The 25,738-nt window shown below is 49.6% G+C and overlaps 2 protein-coding genes across 4 annotated transcripts in view; both read left to right on the top strand.

The window, feature by feature from the left end:
- The window catches only part of LOC140208596 (uncharacterized), a 587,054-nt gene that overhangs the window by 299,909 nt on the left and 261,407 nt on the right, over positions 1 to 25,738 (top strand). The window lies entirely within an intron of this gene.
- Positions 205 to 24,520, top strand: LOC140208577 (NACHT, LRR and PYD domains-containing protein 3-like). Of its 3 annotated transcripts, none has more exons than XM_072277333.1 (11): positions 205 to 279; positions 5,667 to 5,759; positions 6,619 to 6,785; positions 8,838 to 9,009; positions 9,108 to 9,173; positions 19,389 to 21,126; positions 21,574 to 21,660; positions 21,816 to 21,986; positions 22,141 to 22,311; positions 22,467 to 22,634; positions 22,781 to 24,520. In XM_072277333.1, the coding sequence occupies exons 2-11, from the start codon at positions 5,699 to 5,701 to the stop codon at positions 22,866 to 22,868; spliced, it is 2,889 nt and encodes a 962-aa protein (XP_072133434.1). In that variant the 5' UTR covers positions 205 to 279; positions 5,667 to 5,698; the 3' UTR covers positions 22,869 to 24,520. The 3 variants fall into 3 exon arrangements, with proteins under 3 accessions (XP_072133434.1, XP_072133435.1, XP_072133436.1); XM_072277334.1 differs by having other exon boundaries at positions 227 to 279; positions 5,672 to 5,759; XM_072277335.1 differs by lacking the exons at positions 205 to 279; positions 5,667 to 5,759; positions 6,619 to 6,785; positions 8,838 to 9,009 and having other exon boundaries at positions 9,124 to 9,173; positions 19,362 to 21,126.

Below are 25,738 nucleotides of genomic sequence, written 5' to 3'. Positions count from 1 at the left end.
GGTGTAAAATGCGGCAGGTAGGTCGGGCAGCGTGTGATGGGCGAGAGTCCCTCCACCCGTCACGTGATCCCGTGTCTCGCTCCTATTTCAAACGCAGATCTGCAGCATCTGCGGGGTTTTCGCTTCAGAAGTCCCGCCCCGCTTCCGAGGCCCCGCCCCCGCCCTCACAGTCCCCGGATGGGCACTGGTTTTCTTTCCGTTCTCTGTTGAAGCGGATCGTCGGCGGGGAGCTGGGGGACGGTTCGCTGTCTGCGGGGCAAATAGAGCAAGTTCCCATCGGTGAGTATTGAGACCGGTCACTAGGGTGAACGAGACCGACAATTTCCCATCGGTGAGTACTGAAGCCGATTCCGGGTGGTGGAGGGGTGATCTGATGTTGGGCAGAGTCCTGTTAACTTCCTCGAACTGTCGGCCTCGTCCCGCTTCCTGGACATAACCTGCCTGGGTTCGTCCGTGATGTGGGACGTTCACACTGCACAGCCTGAGATGAGCCGCCGCTCAGACCCTGGGGTTCTGGTCCCAGGAGCGGATGAGGTGCTGATGCTGGGATTAAACCCATCCGGTGAGTTGTACTTGGGGAACTTTATCTGCATCACCCGGCTCGGATTCGGATCCTAACTTCACCCGAATCGATGCCAGGGGTCGATAATTGTTTTATACTGGAAGGGGCCGTTCGGCCTGTTGTGTTCTTGCAGACACGAGGGTTAAACAGAAGAATCGCACCCTCGGGACACTGATCCACGTGTATGAGTAGTTTCATCTATCCCTGTTCAGACAGGACAGTGAGATCCGGATCTCTCACGTCCTCTCGGGGATCTGGGAAGTTTATTTCCATCTTCTTTCCATTGCAACGACTTGCCGAAATGCTGACAATGTTTCCAGATATCTGGCCCTATTAATGCGAGAATTAAGTCTTTTTTTCATTTATCTGGGTTTCTCGGAAATGTGTACACTCGCTCCAGAAGTTCCAAAGGAGCAACTCAGGCTGACTAACAGTTCCACGCGATTAAGTTAGGGAATCTTTATATTGTTTTACATGTACAGAGGTACAGTGAAAATCGTGTCTTCGGTATTATGCACATCGATCAATACGTTACAGTAGTACACTGAGTTAAAACGATACCAGGGTGTAACAAATCATGATGGTTACAGATAAACTGCAGTGCAAAGGTTCCCCTTCTAATTGTTTCCAAACTAAGACACAGCGTCACTTGAGAGAACCATTGTGACAAAGTGGGAGCTGATGTTTCCTTCCACTTCAACAAAATGGCCCTTCTAGCTATCAATGTTTTTGAAAAAAGATGGGGTTCATTTGCTCGTTATTATCATTTGAGTTAATTGATAGATTTCCTCCACGATCTAATTGTAAATTTTGGTACTTTTTTTTGCTGGCGGTTTGATGTTCATCTTCAGAAGCTTTTTGTGTGACGCATGGCGCCGGGATTGAACACCTAATGGGGTTTCTTTCCCACTTTTCTCGCTTAGTAGGTTTTTTCATTACCAAAATTTTTACAATCTTTAATGTTCTTTTTCTTGCGACATTGTAAGCGTTCTTTGATGTACTCGTATTAATTTTGGCTAATAGTAATAAACAGATTTTTTAAAAGAGTAAGTGCAGTGTGGGTAGATATGTGGTGCAAAGTCACATCGATTTAGACTGTGAGGTCAGGTCAATATGCTGGAGAACATTCAGTTCGCTTATAACAGCAGAATGGAAACTGTCCTTGAAACTGGTCGTATGTTTCTGTTCCATTTAATCTTCGACCCGATGGGAGGGTGAGAAGTGAGAATGTTCAGGGTTGTGGGGATCTTTCATTATGTTGGCTGCTTTACTGAGGCAGTGGGAAGTGTAGACTGAGTCCATGAAGGAGAGTTTGGTTTCTATGATGTGCTCAGCTGTGTCCACAGTTCTCCGCTATTTCATTCAGTTAAAGAAATAGCAGTAGATAGTAGCCGTATTAAGATGTGAGGTATGGGGATGGGATACTTTCTGCGGAGCATTGATACATATACTGAACTTCTTAGTTAAGTCAAGTTTATTGTCATTTCGACCATAAGCTACTGGGACAGTACACAGTAAAAACGAAACAACGTTCTTCCAGGGCTATTGTTTGTTCTGGCTTTGTTATATTGGAATCTGTTATCTAGTAGTGTGTACTATTATTTCAGTATCTGTGTATTACTGGACGACCATCGGAGAGTGCACTTGATTCCTTCTCCCACCGGGTTCCATCTGCTCATTCCCTGCCCATCTGGTTGAACCTCTGTCCAGTCTGTATCCCAATGATATATATCAACCATCTTGTTCAATCTCAGTCCAGACTGTGTCCCATTGCCGCAATGATATATTTCAGCAAACTCTCTCCTAAATTTTGTCTTTATTGCGAAGATTTGTTTTACATCTTTTCCAGGATTGGGTTTTTGATAGCTGGAGCTACCAGAGGTTTAATTGAACACAGCATGTGGCAGGGTAAAAGCAGCCATTTCAATTTTAGTTTCCCAGTAACAAAATGGCTGCAGTGTTAATCTTTGTAATAATGGAGCTCACAGCATCTGATGTTGAGTTTGTTATTTCCTTTTTCAGTTATTTTCGGTGAGCCACTTCCTCCGTTTCCAGGGTAACAGCCCGTCAGAGCTGCAGCAAGTGTTGTACTTTTTATCGCTCTGTGGTCACCGCCTCTCAGCGTAGAGACAGTGGCCTCAGGAGCAAATGTAACAGAGTGACAGTGGGAGGAAAGGATGCTGTGAGCATTGACTGTATGGAATGAATCACACCAGGGTCAGAATGAACTCTGAAATAACAAACTGATTGGAGTGGGGTGGTATTTAGATTTTAGCGCGTTGCTGATATTTTGCAATCAGTTACCATCTGTGCATTAAAATGAGGAGGTGGAATAAAACTAGAGTTGCATGAAATTTGAAGTAAGAAGATGAAAAGCCCAGCAGATCGACAGCTTCTTGAACAGTCCCAGTTTAGATATCGGGTCTTCCACCATTTCTCCTTTCACAGGTGTAACCTGATGTACTGAGTTCCCATAATTTTCTACTTTATAATTTTACATTTTGTTCCTGCTACACTGAGGGGAAACATGGCAATATCCCACACAGCAATGACATTGTGACCAACGTGCTCAGTTTAGTTGCTGGAAACAAGCTGAAGTGTATCTGCATCCTCTGACAATGTACAGACCGGTGAACCAGCCTGACCACCAGCCCCGGCAGAGGGTCATTAGGTTCCAGTTCCATCTCAGATTTTGAGCCGGAAATGGGAGGAACATCACGGCAAATCGCTGGCACCAAAGCGGCTTTGTATTGGTTATAATATTGGGCTGGTGACTCTGGCAGTATACGGGCTTCAGTCCAGGTTGGTAATTCGACAGGTTGGAATTTCCTCAGTCTGCAGTGAAGCTGAAGTCTCGGGCGGTTAGACATTGGTTATGGGGAAATTGCCGTCTGCACACCCAGTGGGACATCAAATCTGACAAGTATTCTGGAGATTTTTGAACAGCTAACTATGAGGATTGATGAAATAGGGCAGTGATGTTGTTCATCTGAACTTTGGAAATGTCTGTAAGGAGGTCCCGCATGGCAGCCGATATGGAAGGATAGGTCCCGAGGGATTCATGGGGAGCTGGCGAGGTGGATTCACACCGGGATCGAGAACAAGAAGCAGAGGGTGATGACTGAAGATGGACTTAGCAAATGGAGGCCTATGACGAGTGGGATGTGCTTGTCACTGTCGAGACCTTGTTATTTTTTTATTCATGCCATTGATTTGTATATGAATGTACATGGCACAGTTTGCAAGTTTGATACTAAATTCAGGCATCTGGTTGATATTGCAACAGGTTACAATAAATTTCAAAGACATCTTGGTCAGTTATGGAGATGGGCTGAGAAATGGCGAATGGTTTTCAACTTGAACAAGTGAGAGTTGGTGCTTTTGGACAGTCAGACCAGGGTGGGACCGGTATAGTGAATGGGAGGGCAGGGAGTGTTGTGGAACAGATTGAGAAACAAAAACAAACATCATTAATACGCAACACAGACTCTAATGCAGATAGAGAACAGATACAATGGCTCCTACAGACAGGCTCAGCTCCGATACAGGGTCTTCCATCTGAAATATTAAAATACTCTCTGTCTTGTCGAACAATTCTAGCGGTTTTGTTTTAATTATGTTAAAGATATTTTGCCAACTTGCTGTTTTGTATGTATAGCGCGTCTACATTGTCTTTAACAAGGTGCGATGTGACAGTCTGGTAATAGCAAGGTAAATGCTCAAAGAAATCTTGACCGGGGTTTAGGTGATAATATGGATCTTAAAATCCTGCTGGAGAAAATGTCATGATTCTGAACAAGATGTCACGATGTTAACGCAGCAGGCCAGACAGCATCTCTAGGAAGAGGTATAGTCGACGTTTCGGGCCAAGGCCCTTCATCAGGACTAACTGAAAGAAGAGCTAGTAAGAAGTTTGAAAGTGGGAGGGGGAGGGTGATATCGGAAATGATAGGAGAAGACAGGAGGGGGAGGGATGGAGCCAAGAGCTGGACAGTTGATTGGTAAAAGGGACATGAGATGATCATGGGACAGGAGGCCTAGGGAGAAAGAAAAGTGGGAGGGGGGGGGAACCAGAGGATGGGCAAGGGGTATAGTGAGAGGGATAGAGGGAGAAAAAGGAGAGAGAGAAAAAGAATGCATGTGTATATAAATGAATAAATAACGGATGGGGTACAACGGGGAGGTACCCCTTCTCACTGTACACCTTGTCTATCCTGTGGGTCACCCCCCACCTTTTCTTTCCCCCAGGCCTCCTGTCCCATGATCCCCTCATATCCCTTTTGCCAATCAACTGTCCAGCCATTCGCTCCATCCCTCCTCCTCCTGTCCTCTCCTATCATTTCAGATCTCCCCCTCCCCCTCCCACTTTCAAATCTCTTACTCACTCTTCTTTCAGTTAGTCCTGACGAAGGGTCTCGGCCTGAAACGTCGACTGTACCTCTTCCTAGAGATGCTGCCTGGCCTGCTGCGTTCACCAGCAACTTTGATGTGTGTTGCTTGAATTTCCAGCATCTGCACATTGCCCCGTGTTTGCATGTCACGATGTTATGGGTGAGATTGCATTGTTCAGGATGTCAGAGTTTTTCTATGTAGACTCAGACCATATATTGCCATTGGTGTCATTACCAGGTGATGTTAAACTGAAATGAGACAGTGAGAATCAGGTGTGATTGAGATATCTGTATAATTCAGTGACGAGAGGAATGGGTGTCCCATTGGTCAGCAGAAATGTTTTAACCCACACTGCTAGAACAGTTGTCCATTACTCTCCACAGCGCCAACAGTGGTAGGAGGACCAAAGCAATGGGCGCTGTCTGCTCAGCCTGCCTTGCCTTCCCATTGACACATCACTCCCAGTCCAGGGCACAAGACTGGTTCCTAAAAGGGAATTGTCTGCAATATAGCGTGTAGATACACCGGAAAGTCCCGGCGCAGTGTACAATCCATGGAAATAGATGGGAGCAGGTGGATCAGGCTGTGTCAAGGCTTCAGTGGACAGGTCCAAGATGTTTGGCAGTGTTTGCCTCAGTTTAAAATCAAAACAGTGTTCCCCTTTACACTTGAATTAATGTTTGACCCTCCTGTTAATTTTGTTTTGTTATAGAGCAGCAAAAACTGATCACATCTGTCCTCAAAATGGCTCAAGGTGCGAGCAGGGGAGGAGTTCCAGTGACGTCAACATCGAGAAAGAACACAGGTACGTTGGTGAAGTATTTTAATTTATAAATATTGCTTAGACTTTGTGTCTGTGTTTAATTCAATATCAGCAATTCACAAATATTTGTGAAAGGACTGAGCGGAGGGATGACAGAGAGAGAATTAACATCTCAGGGGTAAGCACAGTCACACGTGCAAAGGGGTACGTTTACTGTCTGTTCCTGCTCCTCTCGCAGATTGTGATTAAAGTAGCGAGTTACTCCAGAAGACATTCTGCAGATGCTGAAAGTTTTGGGCAACACAAAGAAACACAAAATATTGGCAGAACTCAGCAGGTCAGGCAGCATCCATGGAGGGGGATAAGCATTTGATGTTTTGGATCAGGACCACAAAGAATAGAAAGTAATGTGGCAATATCTAGAATTTCTGTCCCCTCATTTCCAGTCCGATGAAGGGCCGTGCCCGAAACGTTGATTGTTCATTCTCCTCCATAGAGGCTGCTTGACCTTTTGAGTACCTCCAGCATTTTGTGAGATATCCCAGAGACTTGCCGAGGAAGGGGTTGACCAGGCAGGCAGACAGTAAGCCAGAGCAAAGCGGTGGTGATGGGCAGTACCAGGAGAATGATGGTGATGGGTTATGATACTCTCAGGAATAAGCAGAGTCCTTTCCAAACAGAGAGGTATATTTCTGGGGAGACAAAAGAGCAGCCTTCAACAGATAGAACTATAACCCCTCCTATACCCCCCTCCCACCCCCTGGCCTGTGCCCATTCCTCTCCCCCCCCCCCCCCATATATATATTTCGGACTGTATTTGGTGATCTTTAGGTTCCAGAGAGAAAGTTGCTGCTCAATATGGGGTCAGTAATTTTTTAATTTTCCCCATTTTCATTCACAGGTCCGAGCTCAGAGATCTCCGAGCTCCTGGCAAGCTGGGACGATTTCCAGCTGCTGCAGTTGACGGATTTCTACTGGGACAGGCTGGAGCAGGCGATGGAAGGAGGGGTGCACGGAATGAGCCTGGCGTTAACGGCCGAGAATCAGTTCAGTGGAGAGGAACATCGGGTGAGTGGGAGGGAGAATGTGTTTGAATTTTCACACATCACAGGACTGATGGGTGTCGGAACTCTGACTCATCGGATATTAAATAGATAAAATAAAAACTGGGAAATAAGTATTGTACATACAATCTCAAAGATTTAAATCTGAACCAGTGATAGAAAGAGGTGAAAAGACCCCGCGGACTGGTGGGTAGCTGCTCAGTGTTCAGAGTGAGTTGAGCAGGTAACAGTTGTGTGGGCTTCCAGTATTAAATGGAAATATGACGGGAGGTTTCGGTTTGGGAAGACCGTGCAGCGTGCCGGCAGGATGTCAGTGAGAACCGGGGCATCATCTGTGGGTGCTGCAGGAGCTGGAGTGTGTTCTGTTCTGGGTGGAGATGATTGTGTTACAATCTGTAACTGCAAACAGTGTGGATCGGGGAATACTGCCATGTTGTAATGTGTAATCACTGAATAAACCTCCATCGGAAAGGGCAAAGGAAAGGCATCAGGTGTCAGCCGGTAATCCGCTGTCATGTTGGACACTGGCAGACTGAGGAGATGAATCACAGCATCTTTTCTGCAATTTCCCTGGGACCGTTCACTCTGTTATACAAAAACCCTCCTGAGTTCCTTGTTCATCTGTGATTGTTATTTTCTGATTTCTGTTTCCATCGTCAAATCCGGTGAGGAATTATTTACGGATTTGGAGCCAGGTCAATGAAGCGGTCACAGGCCAGCCAGAATCTCATTGACTGGTGGACCAGGTTCACGGTGAATGTCCCCCCGTGTGCTCTGCACTCAGAATGTACAGTCCATGTCCAGACAGGGTGACTGCTCAGTGTGATCCCGTTATAGAACATAGAACATAGAATAGTACAGCACATTGCAGGCCTGTCCGCCCACAATGTTGTGCCGACTCTCAAACCTGCCTCCCATATAACTCCCCACCTTAAATTCCTCCATATACCTGTCTAGTAGTCTCTTAAACTTCACTAGTGTATCTGCCTCCACCACTGACTCAGGCAGTGCATTCCACGCACCAACCACTCTCTGAGAAAAAAACCTTCCTCTAATATCCCCCTTGAACTTCCCACCCCTTACCTTAAAGCCATGTCCTCTTGTATTGAGCAGTGGTGCCCGGGGAAGAGGCGCTGACTGTCCACTCTATCTATTCCTCTTATTATCTTGTACACCTCTATCATGTCTCCTCTCATCCTCCTCCTCTCCAAAGAGTATAGCCCTAGCTCCCTTAATCTCTGATCATAATCTATAGTCTCTAAACTAGGCAGCATCCTGGTAAATCTCCTCTGTACCCTTTCCAATGCTTCCACATCCTTCCTATAGTGAGGTGACCAGAACTAGACACAGTACTCCAAGTGTGGCCAAACCAGAGTTTTATAGAGCTGCATCATTACATCGCGACTCTTAAACTCTATCCCTCGACTTATGAAAGCTAACACCCCATAAGCTTTCTTAACTACCCTATCTACCTGTGAGGCAACTTTCAGGAATCTGTGGACATGCACCCCCAGATCCCTCTGCTCCTCCACACTACCAAGTATCCTGCCATTTACCTTGTGCTCTGCCTTGGAGTTCGTCCTTCCAAAGTGTACTGCCTCACACTTCTCCGGATTGAACTCCATCTGCCACTTCTCAGCCCACTTCTGCATCCTATCAATGTCTCTCTGCAATCTTTGACAATCCTCTGCAATATCTACAGCACCACCAACCTTTGTGTCATCTGCAAACTTGTCAACCCACCCTTCTACCCCCACATCCAGGTCGTTAATAAAAATCACGAAAAGTAGAGGTCCCAGAACAGATCATTGTGGGACACCACTAGTCACAACCCTCCAACCCGAATGTACTCCCTCTACCACCACCCTCTGCCTTCTGCAGGCAAGCCAATTCTGAATCCACCTGGCCAAACTTCCCTGGATCCCATGCCTTCTAACTTTCTGAATAAGCCTACCATGTGGAGCAGAGTGTGATCCCGTTACAGAGCACATCATTTACTCCTCATTCTCTGTGTGAATCTGTCAGTCCCCAATATGTTCACCGTTACTCTTCACAGAAAATCTCTGATCTCGCTGATAAGGGAGAGCGGGCGGACAGTTCTAAACTCCTCCTGAGCCTGGTGATGGAGAAAGGCTCCCGCGCCCGGAGGGTGATGTGGGAAACCTTTGTGAAAATGCAGAACTGTGTCCCAAATTTGGACAAAATACTGAAGGAAATACAGATATATGGTGAGATAATATCAGCAATTAATTTAAATTTGGATCACAACACAGCACACCTTACAAATTTACAAAAATGATTTCCTCAATTTGTTTAAATTCATCAGGTTGTGATCCCTCCCATCGACCAATTCCCGCTCAACTTTTACTAGAGTTTCTCAGTGAGCTGAAAGGTAAGTGACCGTGCATTGAACATTGCAGAGGAAAACACTGAGATAAGCCATTAGGCCTATCATATTGTGCCGAAACAGCTAAGAAGTAAATCAGACACACCCAAGCTCTAATCTCTGCTTCCTACACCATGTCCATATGCGTCCATCTTCCTTACATCCATGTGTCTATCCAAACGTCTCTCAGAAGTCCCTAACAATTTGCCACTACCACCGTACCAGGCAGTGCATTCCAGGCATCCACGGCTCTCTGATTTAAAAAAAAACTATCTCTCACATCTCCCATAATCCAACCCCCTCTCACCTTCACTGCAGGCCCTCTAGTAATAGACATTTGAACCCCAGGAAAACTATTCTCTCTGTCTACTCTATCTAAGCCTCTCATAATGTTGTCAACCTGTGTCAGAGCTCCCTCGGCCTCCGATGGTCCAGAGAAAACAATCTAATTTTCTCCAGCCTCTCATGATAGCACATGCCCTCTGAACCAGACAGCATCCTGGTGAATCTCTTGTGCTCCCTCTCTAAAGCCTCAACATCCCTCCGGTAGTGGGGCAATTGGAACGGTACGCAATGGCCCAGATGTGGCCGAAGCAGAGTTCATAATGTTGAAACCTGACCTCTGTTTCCACCAACGGTGGTACTTTACGTCGGGCGGTTAAATTGTTGAGCCACAAAGATCTGACCAGGTAAATGTTGGCACTGTGACAGAGAACACAGTGAGACACAGGGAAACGTGTTTGCTAGAGGGAGAGTTTTCAAAGGACATTTTGAGGAAAGAGGCAGAGAGCTGGCGAGTTTGACTAGAGTTGTCACACCGCTCGGGGACCTGCAACTACAGATCTCCACCAGAGTCTATGTGGAGAAGGGGGCGATCCGGAGAATGGGAAAAAAGAATTTCTTCACACCAAAAAGTCAAAACCTTCTCTTGCCAGCCACTGTCCCCTCCTGAACAGCCTCATCCTTAACCATTTTCTAAACTCCCCCAGTTCCTGCAGATTATCTTTTCTTAGAGTTGGGCGTCCACTGAAGTTCCAGTCACAGAACAGTAATAATAGCATCACTTTAATTAGAAAAGCAGGTAACATCCCAACCGGTCTGTTCAACCACAGAGCAGCATATGAACACCGCTGTGTTCACATCTGCACTCCCCAGTACAAACACTGCTACAGTGTTAGAGAGGGTGAGATTGGGGGACAAATTCCTCAGCTCAGTCCACAGAAGCTGAAATTCCTGTCTGCCAGTGTTGTGTGATGGATACTGTGGAAGAGTGAGAGATGGGAATTAGGACAGGGAAACCGAGAGTTGTGGGATCGTGACAAGGAAAGTGCAAAGGACTGAAATTATCCGTAAATAATATTACAATTTGTCAAATTGTGATGGTCTGGATGGGAAGCTCACTACATCCATAAGCCCATCATGTCAGTGAGAATGGAGCCCGGGGCAGTGCATGGGCTCAGAGATTGTGAGGCTTCATCATCGCAGACTGAGTTAGACAGAGGAGAGAGCGTAAGAAAGACAAATATCACAAAACTTATTAACATTGCATCAGCCCATGTTTCACTGATTATTCGAAGCTCTTAACAGAAATATAAGGAATCTCGGCCAGAATCCTGGTTCAATCTCTTTCATTTACAAGAACAAATCCCAAAGACAATAATTTAAATCTGGGACCAGAGAGAGACAAATCTGGAAGTTTACAAATTACTCACGTCTCTGTCACCTCTGTTAATGATGTTCCAGTCCACATGCGGTCAATGAAACCCCTCAGTTTCCCTGCACCATGGGTTTGGTAAATCGCTACAAGCTTGTCCTTCACTAATCATCCTGTTGTTTGCCGAGGGAACAGACACGACAGTGAATTTCCCACACCCATTTCTGAATATCAAACAGATACACTCCCAGATTATTGAAGAACATCATTTCAACAATTGTCACATTCTCTAAAGTAAATATGTACACAATCAATATTTTCCTACACTCCCAATCACAGCCAAATACATTCAGTGGAAACCCCAAACATATCTGACAGAGTCCCGACACACTGTGAGACCCCACACACCCCTGACAGGGTCCAAAAACAGTGTGAGACCCCAGACGTCCCTGTGAGGGTCCTGACACACTGTGACACTCCACATACCCTGACGGGGTCCTGATCCAATGTGAGACACCACACACTTCTGACAGGATTCTGACATGCTGACGAATCTCATAGAATTTTTTGAGGATGTAACTAGTAGAGTGGATAGGGGAGAACCAGTGGATGTGGTATATTTGGATTTTCAGAGGCTTTTGACAAGGTCCCACAAAGGAGATTAGTGTGCAAACTTAAAGCACACGGTATTGGGGGTAAGGTATTGGTGTGGGTGGAGAGTTGGTTAGCAGGCAAGAAGCAAAGAGTGGGAATAAACGGGACCTTTTCAGAATGACAGGCGGTGACTAGTGGGGTACCGCAAGGCTCAGTGCTGGGACCCCAGTTGTTTACAATATATATTAATGACTTGGATGAGGGAATTAAATGCAGCATCTCCAAGTTTGCGGATGACACGAAGCTGGGTGGCAGTGTTAGCTGTGAGGAGGATGCTAAGAGGATGCAGGGTGACTTGGATAGGTTGGGTGAGTGGGCAAATTCATGGCAGATGCAATTTAATGTGGATAAATGTGAAGTTATCCACTTTGGTGGCAAAAATAGGAAAACAGATTATTATCTGAATGGTGGCCGATTAGGAAAAGAGGAGGTGCAACGAGACCTGGGTGTCATTATACACCAGTCATTGAAAGTGGGCATGCAGGTACAGCAGGCGGTGAAAAAGGCGAATGGTATGCTGGCATTTATAGCGAGAGGATTCGAGTACAGGAGCAGGGAGGTACTACTGCAGTTGTACAAGGCCTTGGTGAGACCACACCTGGAGTATTGTGTGCAGTTTTGGTCCCCTAATCTGAGGAAAGACATCCTTGCCATAGAGGGAGTACAAAGAAGGTTCACCAGATTGATTCCTGGGATGGCAGGACTTTCATATGAAGAAAGACTGGATGAACTGGGCTTGTACTCGTTGGAATTTAGAAGATTGAGGGGGGATCTGATTGAAACGTATAAAATCCTAAAGGGATTGGACAGGCTAGATGCAGGAAGATTGTTCCCGATGTTGGGGAAGTCCAGAACGAGGGGCCACAGTTTGAGGATAGAGGGGAAGACTTTTAGGACCGAGATTAGGAAAAACTTCTTCACTCAGAGAGTGATGAATCTGTAGAATTCTCTGCCACAGGAAACAGTTGAGGCCAGTTCATTGGCTATATTTAAGAGGGAGTTAGATATGGCCCTTGTGGCTACGGGGGTCAGGGGGTATGGAGGGAAGGCTGGGGCAGGGTTCTGAGTTGGATGATCAGCCATGATCATAATAAATGGCGGTGCAGGCTGGAAGCGCCGAATGGCCTACTCCTGCACCTATTTTCTATGTTTCTGTGTTTCTATATCCCTGACAGCATACTGAAACACCTTCAGACCCCACACATCGCCGATAGTGTTCTAAAACACCCCTGACACGGTCCTATAACACTGTGAGACCGCACATGTCCCTGAAAGGGCTCTGACACACTGTGAGACCCACACACCCCTGACAAGGCCCTGACACACTGTGAGACACTACACATCCATGACAAGGTCCTGACACACAGTGAGACCCACACATCCCGTTCAGTGTCCTAAATCACCCCTGACCGTGTCCGGACACAATGTGAAACCCAACAAGTTCCTGACAGGGTCCTTACACACTGTAAAACCCAACACGTCGCTGACAGGGTCCTGACACACTGTGAGACCCCGGGCACCCCTGACAGGGACCTGACACACTGTGAGAACCCGGACACCCCTGACAGGGACCTGACACACTGTGACACCCCACACGTCCCTGACTGCTTCCTGACACACTGTGAGATCCCACACGCACCTGACAGGTTCCTGACACACGGTGAGACAACACATAGCCATGAAAGGGTCCTGACGCACTGTGACACCCCACATACACCTGGCAGTGTCCTGACTCACTGTGAGACCCCACACGTCCCTGACAAGGACCTAACACACTGTGAGACCCCACACATCCCTGACAAGGACCTAACACACTGTGAGACCCCACACATCCCTGACAAGGACCTAACACACTGTGAGACCCCACACGTCCCTGACAAGGACCTAGCACACTGTGAGACCCCACACGTCCCTGACAAGGACCTAGCACACTGTGAGACCCCACACGTCCCTGACAAGGACCTAACACACTGTGAGACCCCACACGTCCCTGACAAGGACCTAGCACACTGTGAGATCCCACACGTCCCTGACAAGGACCTAGCACACTGTGAGATCCCACACGTCCCTTACAGGTTCCTGAAACACTGTGAGACACCACACACACCTGACAGGTCCCTGACACACGGTGACATACCACAGGTCCCTGACAGGTTTCTGACACACTGTGAGACCAAAAACACTCCAGGCAGTGTCCTGACACACTGTGACACCCTACAGGTCCCTGACAGGTTTCTGACACACGGTGAGACCAAACACACTCCAGACAGTGTCCTGACACACTGTGACACCCCACAGGTCCCTGACAGGTTCCTGACACACGGTGACATACCACAGGTCCCTGACAGGTTTCTGACACACTGTGAGACCAAACACACTCCAGACAGTGTCCTGACATACTGTGACATCCCACAGGTCCCTGACAGGTTCCTGACACGCTGTGAGACCCCACACGCCCCTGAGAGGTTCCTGATACACGGTGAGACGACACACAGCCATGACAGGGTCCTGACGCACTGTGACACCCCACATACACCTGGCAGTGTCCTGACTCACTGTGAGACCCCACACATCCCTGACAAGGACCTAACACACTGTGAGACCCCACACGTCCCTGACGGGTTCCTGACACACTGTGAGACACCACACACACCTGACAGGGTTCTGACACAATGTGATACCCCAAACACTCCTGGGAGGGTCCTGACACACTGTGAGATCCCACACACCCCTAACCTGGTCCAGACTCACTGTGAGACCCCACACTTCCCTGACAGGGCCCTGACACACTGTGAGACCACAGACACCCCTGACCACTATGAGACCCCACACACTCCTGACAGGGTTGTGACACACTGTGAGAGCCTGCACACGTCTGACAGGGACCTGACACACTGTGAGACCCCGCACACCCCTGACAGCGTCCTGACACAATGTGAAACCCCAGAAGTCTCTGACAGTCTGAGATCCCACACACACCACTCACAGGTTCCTGACAGACTGTGAGACATCACACACACCTGACAGGGTCCTGACACACAGCGAGACTCTGCAAACGTCTGACAGGGTCCTGACACACTGTGAGACCCCACACACCCCCGATAGGGTCTTGACACACTGTGAGACCCCACATTTCCGTGATAGGGTCTTGACACACTGTGAGACCCTGGACATCCATGACAGGGTCCCGACACACTGAGACCTCACACACACCTGACAAGGTCCTGACACAGTGAGAGACCCCACACACCCCTGATATGTTCCTGACATACTGCCCGAACCCACATACAACTGACAAGTTCCTGACACACAGTCAGACCCCACACACTCCTGACAGGATCCTGACACACCGTGAGACCCCGCAGACCCCTGACAGTGTCCTGACACAATATGAAAACCCAGAAGTCCCTGACAGGGACCTGACACACTGAAAGGCCCCACACTCTCCTGACAGTGTCCTGGCACACTGTGACATCCCACACGTCCCTTACAGGTTCCTGACACACTGTGAGATGACACACATCCATGACAGGCTCCTGACGCACTGTGAGACCGCACATACACCTGGCAGTGTCCTGGCACACTGTGAGACCCCACACATCCATGACATGGTCCTGACACAGAGTGAGACCCACACGTCCCTGACAGGTTCCTGACACACGGTGAGACGACACACATACCACTCACAGGTTCCTGACACACAGCGAAACCAGACACACACCTGACAGGGTCCTGACACACTGTGAGACCCCGCACACCTCTGACAGGGTCCTGACACACCTTGACAGCCCACATGTTGCTGACAGGTTTCTGACACACTGTGAGACCCCGCACACGTCAGACAGGGTCCTGATACTCTGTGAGACCACACACACCCCTGTTAAGGGACCGACACACTTTGAGACCCCATATCCCTGACAGGATACTGAAACACTGTGAAAACCCACACACCGCTGACAGTGTCCTAAAACACTGAGAACGCACACGTCCCTGACAGGGCCCCGACACACTGTGAGACTCCACACACACCTGACAATGTCCTGACACACTGTGAGACCCCACACACACCTGGCATGGTCCTGACTCACTGCGAGACCTCACACTCCCCTGACAGGGTCCTGACACACTGCGAGACCCCACAGGTCATTGACAGGGTAATGACACACTGTGAGACCCCACACATCCATGACAGTGTCCTGACACACTGTGACACCCCACACGCCACTGACAGGTTCCTGACACACGGTGAGACGACACACAGCCATGACAGGGTCTTGACGCACTGAGAGACCCCACATACACATGGCAGTGTCCTGACACACTGTGAGACCCCACACGTCCCTGACAAGGACCTAGGACGCTGTGAGACCCCACACGTCCCTGACAGGTTCCTGAAACACTGTGAGACACCACACGCCTGACAGAGTCCTGACCCAATGTGAGACCACAAACATTCCTGGCAGGGACCTGACACACTGTGAGATCCCACACACCCATGAGAGGGTCCTGACACACTGTGAGACCCCACACACTCCTGACAGGGTCCTGACGCACTGTGAGACCCCACACACCCCTGACAGGGTCCTGACGCACTGTGAGACCCTGCACACGTCTGAAAGGGACCTGACATACTGTGAGACACCACACACTCCAGACAGTGTCCTGACACACTTTGACACCCCACAGGTCCCTGACAGATTCCTGACACACTGTGAGACCCCACACGCCCCTGAGTGGTTCCTGACACACGGTGAGACGACACACAGCTATGACAGGGTCCTGACGCACTGTGACACCCCACATACACCTGGCAGTGTCCTGACTCACTGTGAGACCCCTCACATCACTGAGAGGGTCCTGACACACTGTGAGACCACACACACCCCTGATGAGGTCTAGACACACTGTGAGACCCCACACTTCCCTGACAGGGCCCTGACACACTGTGAGACCACAGAGACCCCTGACACACTATGAGACCCCACACACTCCTGACAGGGTCCTGACACACAGAGAGACATCACACACTGCTGTCAGTGTCCTAAATCACCCTTGACAGTGTCCTGACACAATGTGAAACTCAACACGCCCCTGTCAGGGTCCTTACACACAGTGAGACCCAACACGTCCCTGACAGGGTCCTTTCACACTGTGAGACACAACATGTCCCTGACTGTGTCCTGACACCCTGTGAGACCCCGGACAACGTTGACAGGGATCTGACACACTGAGAGACCCCACACTCTCCTGACAGTGTCCTGGCACACTGTGACATCCCACACGTCCCTGACAGGTTCCTGACACACTGTGAGATGACACACATCCATGACATGGTCCTGACGCACTGCGAGACCCCACACATCCGTGACATGGTCCTGACACAGAGTGAGACCCCACACACCCCTGACAGGGACATAACACACTGTTGAGACCCCACACGTCCCTGACAAGTTCCTGACAGACTGTGAGACCCCACACGTCCTTGACATGGTCCTGACACACTGTGAGACCCCACACGTCCCTGACAGGATCCTGACACACTGTTAGAACCCATACACCCCTGGCAGCAGCCTCACACCATGTGAAACCCCTAAGTCCCTGTCAGGGTTCTGACGCACTGTGAAGCCCCGGACACCCCTGACAGGGACCTGACGCACTGTGAGACCCCACACACTCCTGAGAGTGTCCTGGCACACTGTGACACCCCACACGGCTCTGTCAGGTTCCTGACACACTGTGAGACACCACACGCCCCTGAGAGGTTCCTGACACACTGTGAGACCCCACACGTCCCTGACAGGATCTTGACACACTGTTAGAACCCATAAACCCCTGGCAGCAGCCTCACACCATGTGAAACCCCTAAGTCCCTGTCAGGGTTCTGACGCACTGTGAAGCCCCGGACACCCCTGACAGGGACCTGACGCACTGTGAGTCCCCACACACTCCTGAGAGTGCCCTGGCACACTGTGACACCCCACACGGCCCTGACAGGGTCCTGACACACTGTGAGACACCACATTCCCCTGAGAGGTTCCTGACACACTGTGAGACACCACACGCCCGAGAGGTTCCTGACACACTGTGAGACCCCACACACCCCTGACAGGGTCCTGACACACTGTGAGACACCACACGCCCGAGAGGTTCCTGACACACTGTGAGACACCACACACCCCTGACAGGGTCCTGACACACTGTGAGACACCACACGGCCCTGACAGGGTCCTGACACACTGTGAGATACCACATTCCCCTGACAGGTTCCTGACACACCGTGAGACGACAAACATCCTTGACAAGCTCCTGACGCACTGCGAGACCGCACATACACCTCGCAGTGTCCTTACCCAATGTGAGACCCCAAACACTCCGAGCATGGTCCTGACATACTGTGACATCCCACATATCCATGAGAGGGTCCTGACACACTGTCAGACCCCACACACCCCTGACAAGCCCCAGACACACTGTGAGACCACACACACCCCTGACAGGGTCCTGACACACTGTGAGACCACACACACCACTGACACACTGTGAGATCCCACACACTCCTGACAGGGTCCTGACACACTGTAAGACCCTACACGTCCCAGACAGGTTCGTGATGCACAGTGAGACCCTGCACATGTCTGACAGGGACCTGACACACTGTGAGACACCACACACTCCTGACAGAATCCTGACACACTGTGACACCCCACACGCCCTTGACAGCGTTCTGACACACTAAGAGACACCACGCACTCCTGACAAGGTCCTGACACACTGTGAGACCCCAAACACCCCTAACAGGGTCCTGGCACAGTGTGAGACTCCACACACCACTGTCAGTGTCCTAAAACACCCCTGACAATGTCCTGAAATACTGCAAGACCACAGACGCCCCTGACAGCGTCCTGACACACTGTGACACCCCGCACACACCTGACAGCGTCCTGACACACTGTGAGACTCCACACACCCCTGACAGAGTCCTAACACACTGTGAGATCCCACACACCCTGACAAGGTCCGGACACACTGTGAGAACCCACCCGCTCCTGACAGGGTCCTTCAACAGTGTGAGTCACAACTCACCACTGTCAGTATCCTAAAGCACCCCTGGCATGTTCCCGAAACACTGTGAAAGCACAGACGTCCCTGACAGGGCCCTGACACACTGTGAGATCCCACACACTCGTGACATTGTCCTGACACACTGTGAGACCCCACAAGTCCCTGACAGTGTCCTGACACACTGTGAGACCCTACACGTTCCTGAAAGGGCCCTGACAAACAGTGGGACCCCACACGTCCCTTATAGTGCTCTGACACACTGTGAGACCCCACACACCTCTGACAGGGTCCTGATACTCTGTCGGATCCCACACACTCCTGGCAAGGTCCAGACTGCGTCCAAACACCCATGACATGATTCGAACACCCCAACCACCGACCCACAGTGCACGTGCTGATCAGCAAAGCTACTTCTTTGTATTTTGAATCACTGATGGTGAGAGGGGAGGGGGAGCTGTGATTCCTCGACCTGTTCCTTTGACAGAATGCCCACTACCTTCTTCTCCATCTCCATACACCACATCAACACTGGAGATTAAAAGTTTCTTCCACAGGAACAATCACAGCTGTGACAGTACTGGGAGTTTGTCCAGTACGGGACACTTGGGGGTCAGTAAACTACCAGGGAAATACTCACCATCACAGCATGTGGAAATGTGATGATCTGGTGTTTATCTAGAACAGACTTCTCTGTCCAGTCAGGGGTCTGTTAATCTGATTTACTTCACTGTACGAACATCCATTGATTAATGCAATTAATGCAATAGTGTTGAGCTAACTCTTGTGCACTTAAATACTGAGCTCTGAGTTGAGGCATCTAACAGTTTGATCACGGTCTGTTCCCATGGAAGATGTTCAACAGAAACACAAGGAGACTCTGCGGGCACAAACTGAAACACTGAGAGTGAACACGATCCTGATGAGGGAGAAGGTGAAGGTTTTCCAGCTGGTTGATCGATACGCTGAGCTCACGGTCATTTCTACTGTTCGAGATCGGAGACTGGTGGAACATGAGCTGCTGGCAAGAGGCAGAGACCACGAGGAGTGGAGAGAGGAACATCTCCGCAGAGAGCTGGAAAAAATCCAGACTGATCAGTTATTCCAGAGCAGCTTTTCCTGGAGTAAATCCAAATCTGGGCGTTCAGCAGCAGTGGCCGGAGTGCCAGGGATCGGGAAAACAACAATGGTACAAAAGATTGTTTATGACTGGGCCACAGGGAAAATATTCCAAGAATTCCAGTTTGCCTTTACTTTCAAAATCCCGGATTTAAATTCCATTAACTGCAGAATAAACCTGAAGGAACTGATTCTGGATCAGTATCCTTACTTTGGGAATACCCTGAGAGAGGTCTGGAAGAACCCAGAGGGATTGCTGTTTATATTTGATGGTTTGGATGAATTCAATGACAAAATTGATTTTGCTGACAGTCAGAGAGACACAGAACCTCGGTCCACATGCACAGATCCTGAATTCAAGTGCAAGGTGTCTGACATTGTGTACAGTTTAATCCAGGGCAAGCTGCTCCCAGGGTGTTCAGTGCTGGTGACAACCCGTCCCACTGCGTTACATTTACTGGAAAAGGCGAAGATCAGTATCTGGGCTGAAATCCTGGGATTTGTTGGTGAGGAACGGAAGGAATATTTCATCAGGCATTTTGAAGATCAGACGGTGGCAGCAGCTGTTTTCAAACACGTGGAGGAGAACGAGATCCTGTACACCATGAGCTACAACCCCTCCTACTGCTGGATCCTCGCTCTGGCACTGGGCCCCTTCTTCATACAAAGAGTCAGGGACCCACAGCGAGTTCCCAAGACCATCACCCAACTGTATTCCTACTATATTTACAACATCCTGAAAAACCACGGCCGTGAGATTGAGAACCCCCGTGATGTGTTACTCAGGGTTGGTCAGATGGCCTTCAGAGGAGTGGCTGAGAAGAAGATTGTGTTTACAGATGGAGATTTGATCAAATACAATCTGCAGCCTTCCCAGTTCCTGTCTGGGTTCCTGATGGAGCTTTTGGAGAGAGAGGATTCTGCCCGGAGCGTGGTGTACACATTCCCACACCTCACCATCCAAGAGTTTGCAGCTGCAGTCACACAATTCCTGAATCCACATCCCGGGGATATTCTGAGATTCCTCACTGAAGCCCACAGCACGACAGACGGTCGATTTGAGATATTTCTCCGTTTTGTTGCTGGTCTCTCCAACCCAATGACAGCTCGGGGCCTGGAGGAGTTTCTGGGTCCATTTCCTCATCAAACAACCTGCCGGGTGATTGACTGGGTGAAGGAGGAGGTTAAACGCCAGAGTGGAAACACATGGAGTGAAGCTGGTAAAAGGAGCCTCCTGAACACATTGCACTACCTGTTTGAGTCTCAGAATCGTGGACTGGCTCGGGCCGCACTGGGATCAGTGGAAACACTTTCATTTCGTGGAATGACACTGACCCCGATTGACTGCGCGGTCCTGTCTCATGGCATCGGACACTGTGATACAATAAAACACCTGGACCTGGAGAACTGCAACATTCAGTGTGAAGCAATCCAGCGGCTGGGACCCGGGCTGCACAAGTGCCAGGAGTTGAGGTAACTTGATTTATCTCTCACTCTGAACTGTGAAACTGTCCAGGTGTGTTGTTTCACTGTGAAGGGATTTGGGTAAAACTGTAGTGAATCAGATAGTAAAGAATTGTGACAAATGCCATCCCCCTTCCTCCTGTGGGATCTCTCTACCCCATCCCCATTCCCCCTTCATCCCTGCCCCTCTCATCCCTGTCACTCCAGGAACACGTTTCTAACCATCGGGGAATGAGACAGGATATGTGGAGTTTACAGGGTCACACCGACAGACTAAATTACTGACATTCGGTGAATACCCTGGAGCTGGGCAGTGAGGGACATTGACAGTGATGGGAACTCCGATCAGTGATTTACTGAAGGGTTTAATGTTTCCTGAAATATCCGAGTAAGAGAAATTCCCTCAGACCCTCGGCTTGAATCACTTTGTTCCTCAATCTGTCTGTTTGTGTTTAGACTCGGGCGGAATGAACTTGGAGATTCAGGAGTGAAACTGGTGTCTGCGGCTCTGAGGAACCCGGAGTGTAAAATACAGAAACTGTGGTAAGTACCAGACTGTGGGAGACTGTGTTTACAGTCACTGGGTGTCCGACACTGAGCATTAATGTGATCAGTAATTGTGTTACTGATAAACACTGGGGATTTGTACCGTCTCCTGTCTCTCTGTGTCCTTCACCCTCACTCTCTCTCATCTCCAGGCTGTTCGGTGTCGGTCTCACAGATTCTGGTGCCGAGGATCTCGTCTCCGCTCTCAGTACAAACCCATCACTGACGGAGCTGAACCTGAGTGATAATAAACTGGGAGATTCAGGAATGAAACTGGTGTCTGAGGCTCTGAGGAACCCAGAGTGTAAAATACAGAAACTGGTGTAAGTACCAGACTGTGGGAGATTGTGTTTACAGTCACTGGGTGTCTGACACTGAACATTATTGTGATCATAATTGTGTTACTGATAAACACTGGGGATTTGTACCACCTCCTGTCTCTCTGTGTCCTTCACCCTCACTCTCTCTCATCTCCAGGCTGGACCGTGTCGGTCTCACAGATTCTGGTGCCGAGGATCTCGTCTCCGCTCTCAGTACAAACCCATCACTGACGGAGCTGAACCTGAGTGATAATAAACTGGGAGATTCAGGAATGAAACTGGTGTTTGCGGCTCTGAGGAACCCGGAGTGTAAAATACAGAAACTGGGGTCAGTAGCAGACTGTGGGAGATTGTGCTTACAGTCACTGGGTGTCTGACACTGAACATTAATGTGATCAGTAATTGTGTTGCTGATAAACACTGGGGATTTGTACCGTCTCCTGTCTCTCTGTGTCCTTCACCCTCACTCTCTCTCATCTCCAGGCTGTGGGATGTCGGTCTCACAGATTCTGGTGCCGAGGATCTCGTCTCCGCTCTCAGTGCAAACCCATCACTGACGGAGCTGAACCTGGGATCAAACTCGCTGACAGAGCGATCTGTCCCCGGTCTCCGCCGTCTCATACTGACCCTCCCGAGTCTGGAGCTGATCGGGTGAGTGTTTGTGTTAATGTTCAATGTGATAAAATATCAGCGGATCCGCGGGTTTTCTGGTGATATTTGTCTGTGAGTGTTGTCCCCTGTTACTGACACTGTTGTGTAATCTGTTGATTTCATCTTTATTCTCCCATCTGTTTCAGGCTGCTTTACAATGAGTTCAGTGAGACCGGGGAGAATGAACTGAGATCTCTGCGGGAACCCAGACCCGGACTGACCGTGTTCGTGTGAACATCTGAATGTGTGAACATCCCCGCCCGCGGGATGCCGACATTTTAGCCGATTCCCCGCCCTCCCCTTTAACTCCCACCTTCCCCTTACCTTTAATGTCCGCGCGCCAGGTTTAATTCCCAACCGTTCTAACGGAGCTAGCTCCGTGCTCACGCTTTGTGTTGATCTTTGCGTGCCCGAGGTGACGTATTTCCGTCTCCTGTCCAGCGGCGCTGCTTCCGCCGGATGTGCAGGTTTGAGACCCCGCCCCCTTCACGTGAGACCCGGGTAATTACACAGACAGGAAGAGCCCGGGGGCCGGGGCTCAGTCTGGGACACTGGTGTCCCGGGGTGGGATTATCCCGGGAGAGAATCCTTTTGCTCCCATTGCTGAGGACGGTGCATTCGGCAGTCTGGCTGATATAATGATGTTAAATTGACAAATACCTCGGCAGTGACCCTGGATCTGTAGCGATCCCGGACACAGCCCTGAAGTGTGATTTAATAATCATCGGTTCCCCGATGCAGAGTGACGGTGAGAAACGGGACTGATTATTCAACCGGTCACCCGTTGTCGCCGGTCAGTTAGTTCTGTGTGACTGTGATTGAGTCGGGAGCAGCTTATTTATTCCCGCACGTCAGCAGCTCACACATTTAACTCCATGCTCCGTCAGACCATCCCTCTGCACATGTATCCTCCTTATCACTCGTTCCGCCTCACCTTTCTCTACTTCACTCTTCGCATTCCGGAACCGTGTAGTCCCCACCTGTCCTTTATACTTCATCTCGCTATCCTCTCTCACATTCTGGATCCCTGCCCCCTGCAGATTTAGTTTAAACCCCCCCCAAGCAGCCCAAGCAAACTTTCCTGCAAGAATGTTAGTACCCCTCCAGTTCAGGTGTAAACCATCCCGTCGGAACAGATCCCACCTTCCCTGGAACAAAGCCCAATTATCTAAAACCCTGAAGCCCTCCCTCCTGCACGATCCTCTCAGCCACTATTGATCTGTATAATCCTTCTGTCCCTCGCCTCACTCACACGTGCCCCACCTCCCCCTCGTACCCCATCCCTTATTTATTATTTATTATCATTATTATTTTTCCCCATTTTTTTCTTTCCCTTTATTCTCCCTCTGTGCCTCTCACTATAGTGGGTTTCACTTCCCCCTTTCTTTCTCCCTAGGCCTCCTGTCGCATGACCCTCCCCCTCCTCCATCTCTGTATACCTTTTGCCAATCACCTGTCCAGCTCTTGGCCCCATCCCTCCCCCTCCTGTCGTCTCCTGTCATTTCAGATCTCCCCTTCCCCCTCCCACTTTCAAATCTCTGACTACCTCTTCTTTCAGTTAGTCCTGATGAAGGATCTTGGCCCGAAACGTCGACTGTACCTCTTCCTAGAGATGCTGCCTGGCCTGCTGTGTTCACCAGCATTTTTGTGTGTGTTCCTTGGTTAATGTGGCCGCCAGGGATGGAGTGAGACACTGACTTACAATGGCCACTGTCGCACACAGAATCTATGGCGAAGGAACATACGGTGCCCGTGGATACAATCCCGGGATCGAGTGTGTTATTGATTGTAATAACAGTATTTTAATTTGTGTTTTATATCGTCTTGGGTATTGCATGTATGTTTGAATTCTAATAATTTTCTCATTGAATAAACTAATGTATATATCTCAGATATTCACACATACACATATACATGTGGATTTTGGGGAGAGGGGTGAGGGGTTTGGGAGGAAGAGGAGTGATGGGACGAGGAGTGGACTGATGAGACGGTGACCGTGGCGAAGTCACTGACTCAGTAGGGGACGAAAAGGGGCAAAAGTTCCTGTCACAAACTGGTGGTTTGAGACGGGGTGAAGAGGAGTGAAACGACAGGAAGGGAGCGGGAGTGGTGTGACCAGGAAGGAGGGAAACTGATGGGACGGGGAGGGAGGGAAACTGATGGGACGGGAAGAGAGGGGAAGTTACAGGACTAGGAGAGAGGGGTCTGATAGGACAGGGTGGGCAGGAACAGGATGGGGAGTGTATAGGGAGTGACTTACTCAATAGAGCAGGAAGGGTGGGTGGTTACGATCCTTCGCAAATAAGACGAGCTGCAAGAAGAGGGGGGTGCGGACAGGGGAAAGGGGGAGCGAGGGGGAGCGAGGGGTCGGGACGCGGTCAGGGCTGATGGACGGAGAGTTGAGTGTCGTAACGGAGGGAGAGGGGAGATACTCACTCAACGATGGAGGGAAGGGAAATTTCCCATCGGAAAATGTTCACCACCCAGGATGTGGTGGATGGCGGGAGAAAGGACAAGGGGACAGAGAGGGGAGGGTGTCAGGAGTGACGGGGTGAGTAGGGGAGAGACTCACTGGGTAACAGAGAGAGAAGCGGCGATGAGGAGAGGCGAAAATTGGCATCGCAAAATGGCAGCCAACCAGCATAAAGTGCACAACATCGAGGTGGTGGGGAGAGGAAAGCGACGGGAGGGAGAGGAGGGGTTTGTGAGTGATGGGATGGGAAAGGGGTTGACAAGATGGTGAGTGTGAGGGAGTGACATACTTCATGGTGGAGGAAGTGGGAGGGAGGGTCACAACCTGTCACAAAATGGCTGTCAGCAGAAGGTTAAATGGAGAGTTGGGAGAGCGAGGAGGAAGGGAAAGAGGAGGGATGAGGAGTTGAGATTGAATAAACAGGGAGGGAAGCGAGTGGGAGATGAGGAAAAGGATGTGACTATTTCTACGATGCTGGGAGAGCAGTTATCAATAGCAGCCATCACAAAATGGCCACCAGCCAGGGTGAGATGGCGGTGATGGAGGGGACAGAGAGCGGAGTGTTTCAGGAGTGACCGGATGGCGAGGGTGGGACAGACCGACTTGTAACAAGGGAGCTTGAACTGGGGGG

Source organism: Mobula birostris, chromosome 13 (assembly GCF_030028105.1).
Source record: "Mobula birostris isolate sMobBir1 chromosome 13, sMobBir1.hap1, whole genome shotgun sequence".
NCBI classification, from domain to species: domain Eukaryota; kingdom Metazoa; phylum Chordata; class Chondrichthyes; order Myliobatiformes; family Myliobatidae; genus Mobula; species Mobula birostris.
The sequence above is the reverse complement of the archived record's forward strand: the minus strand, read 5'-3'. Positions and strand labels throughout refer to the sequence as shown.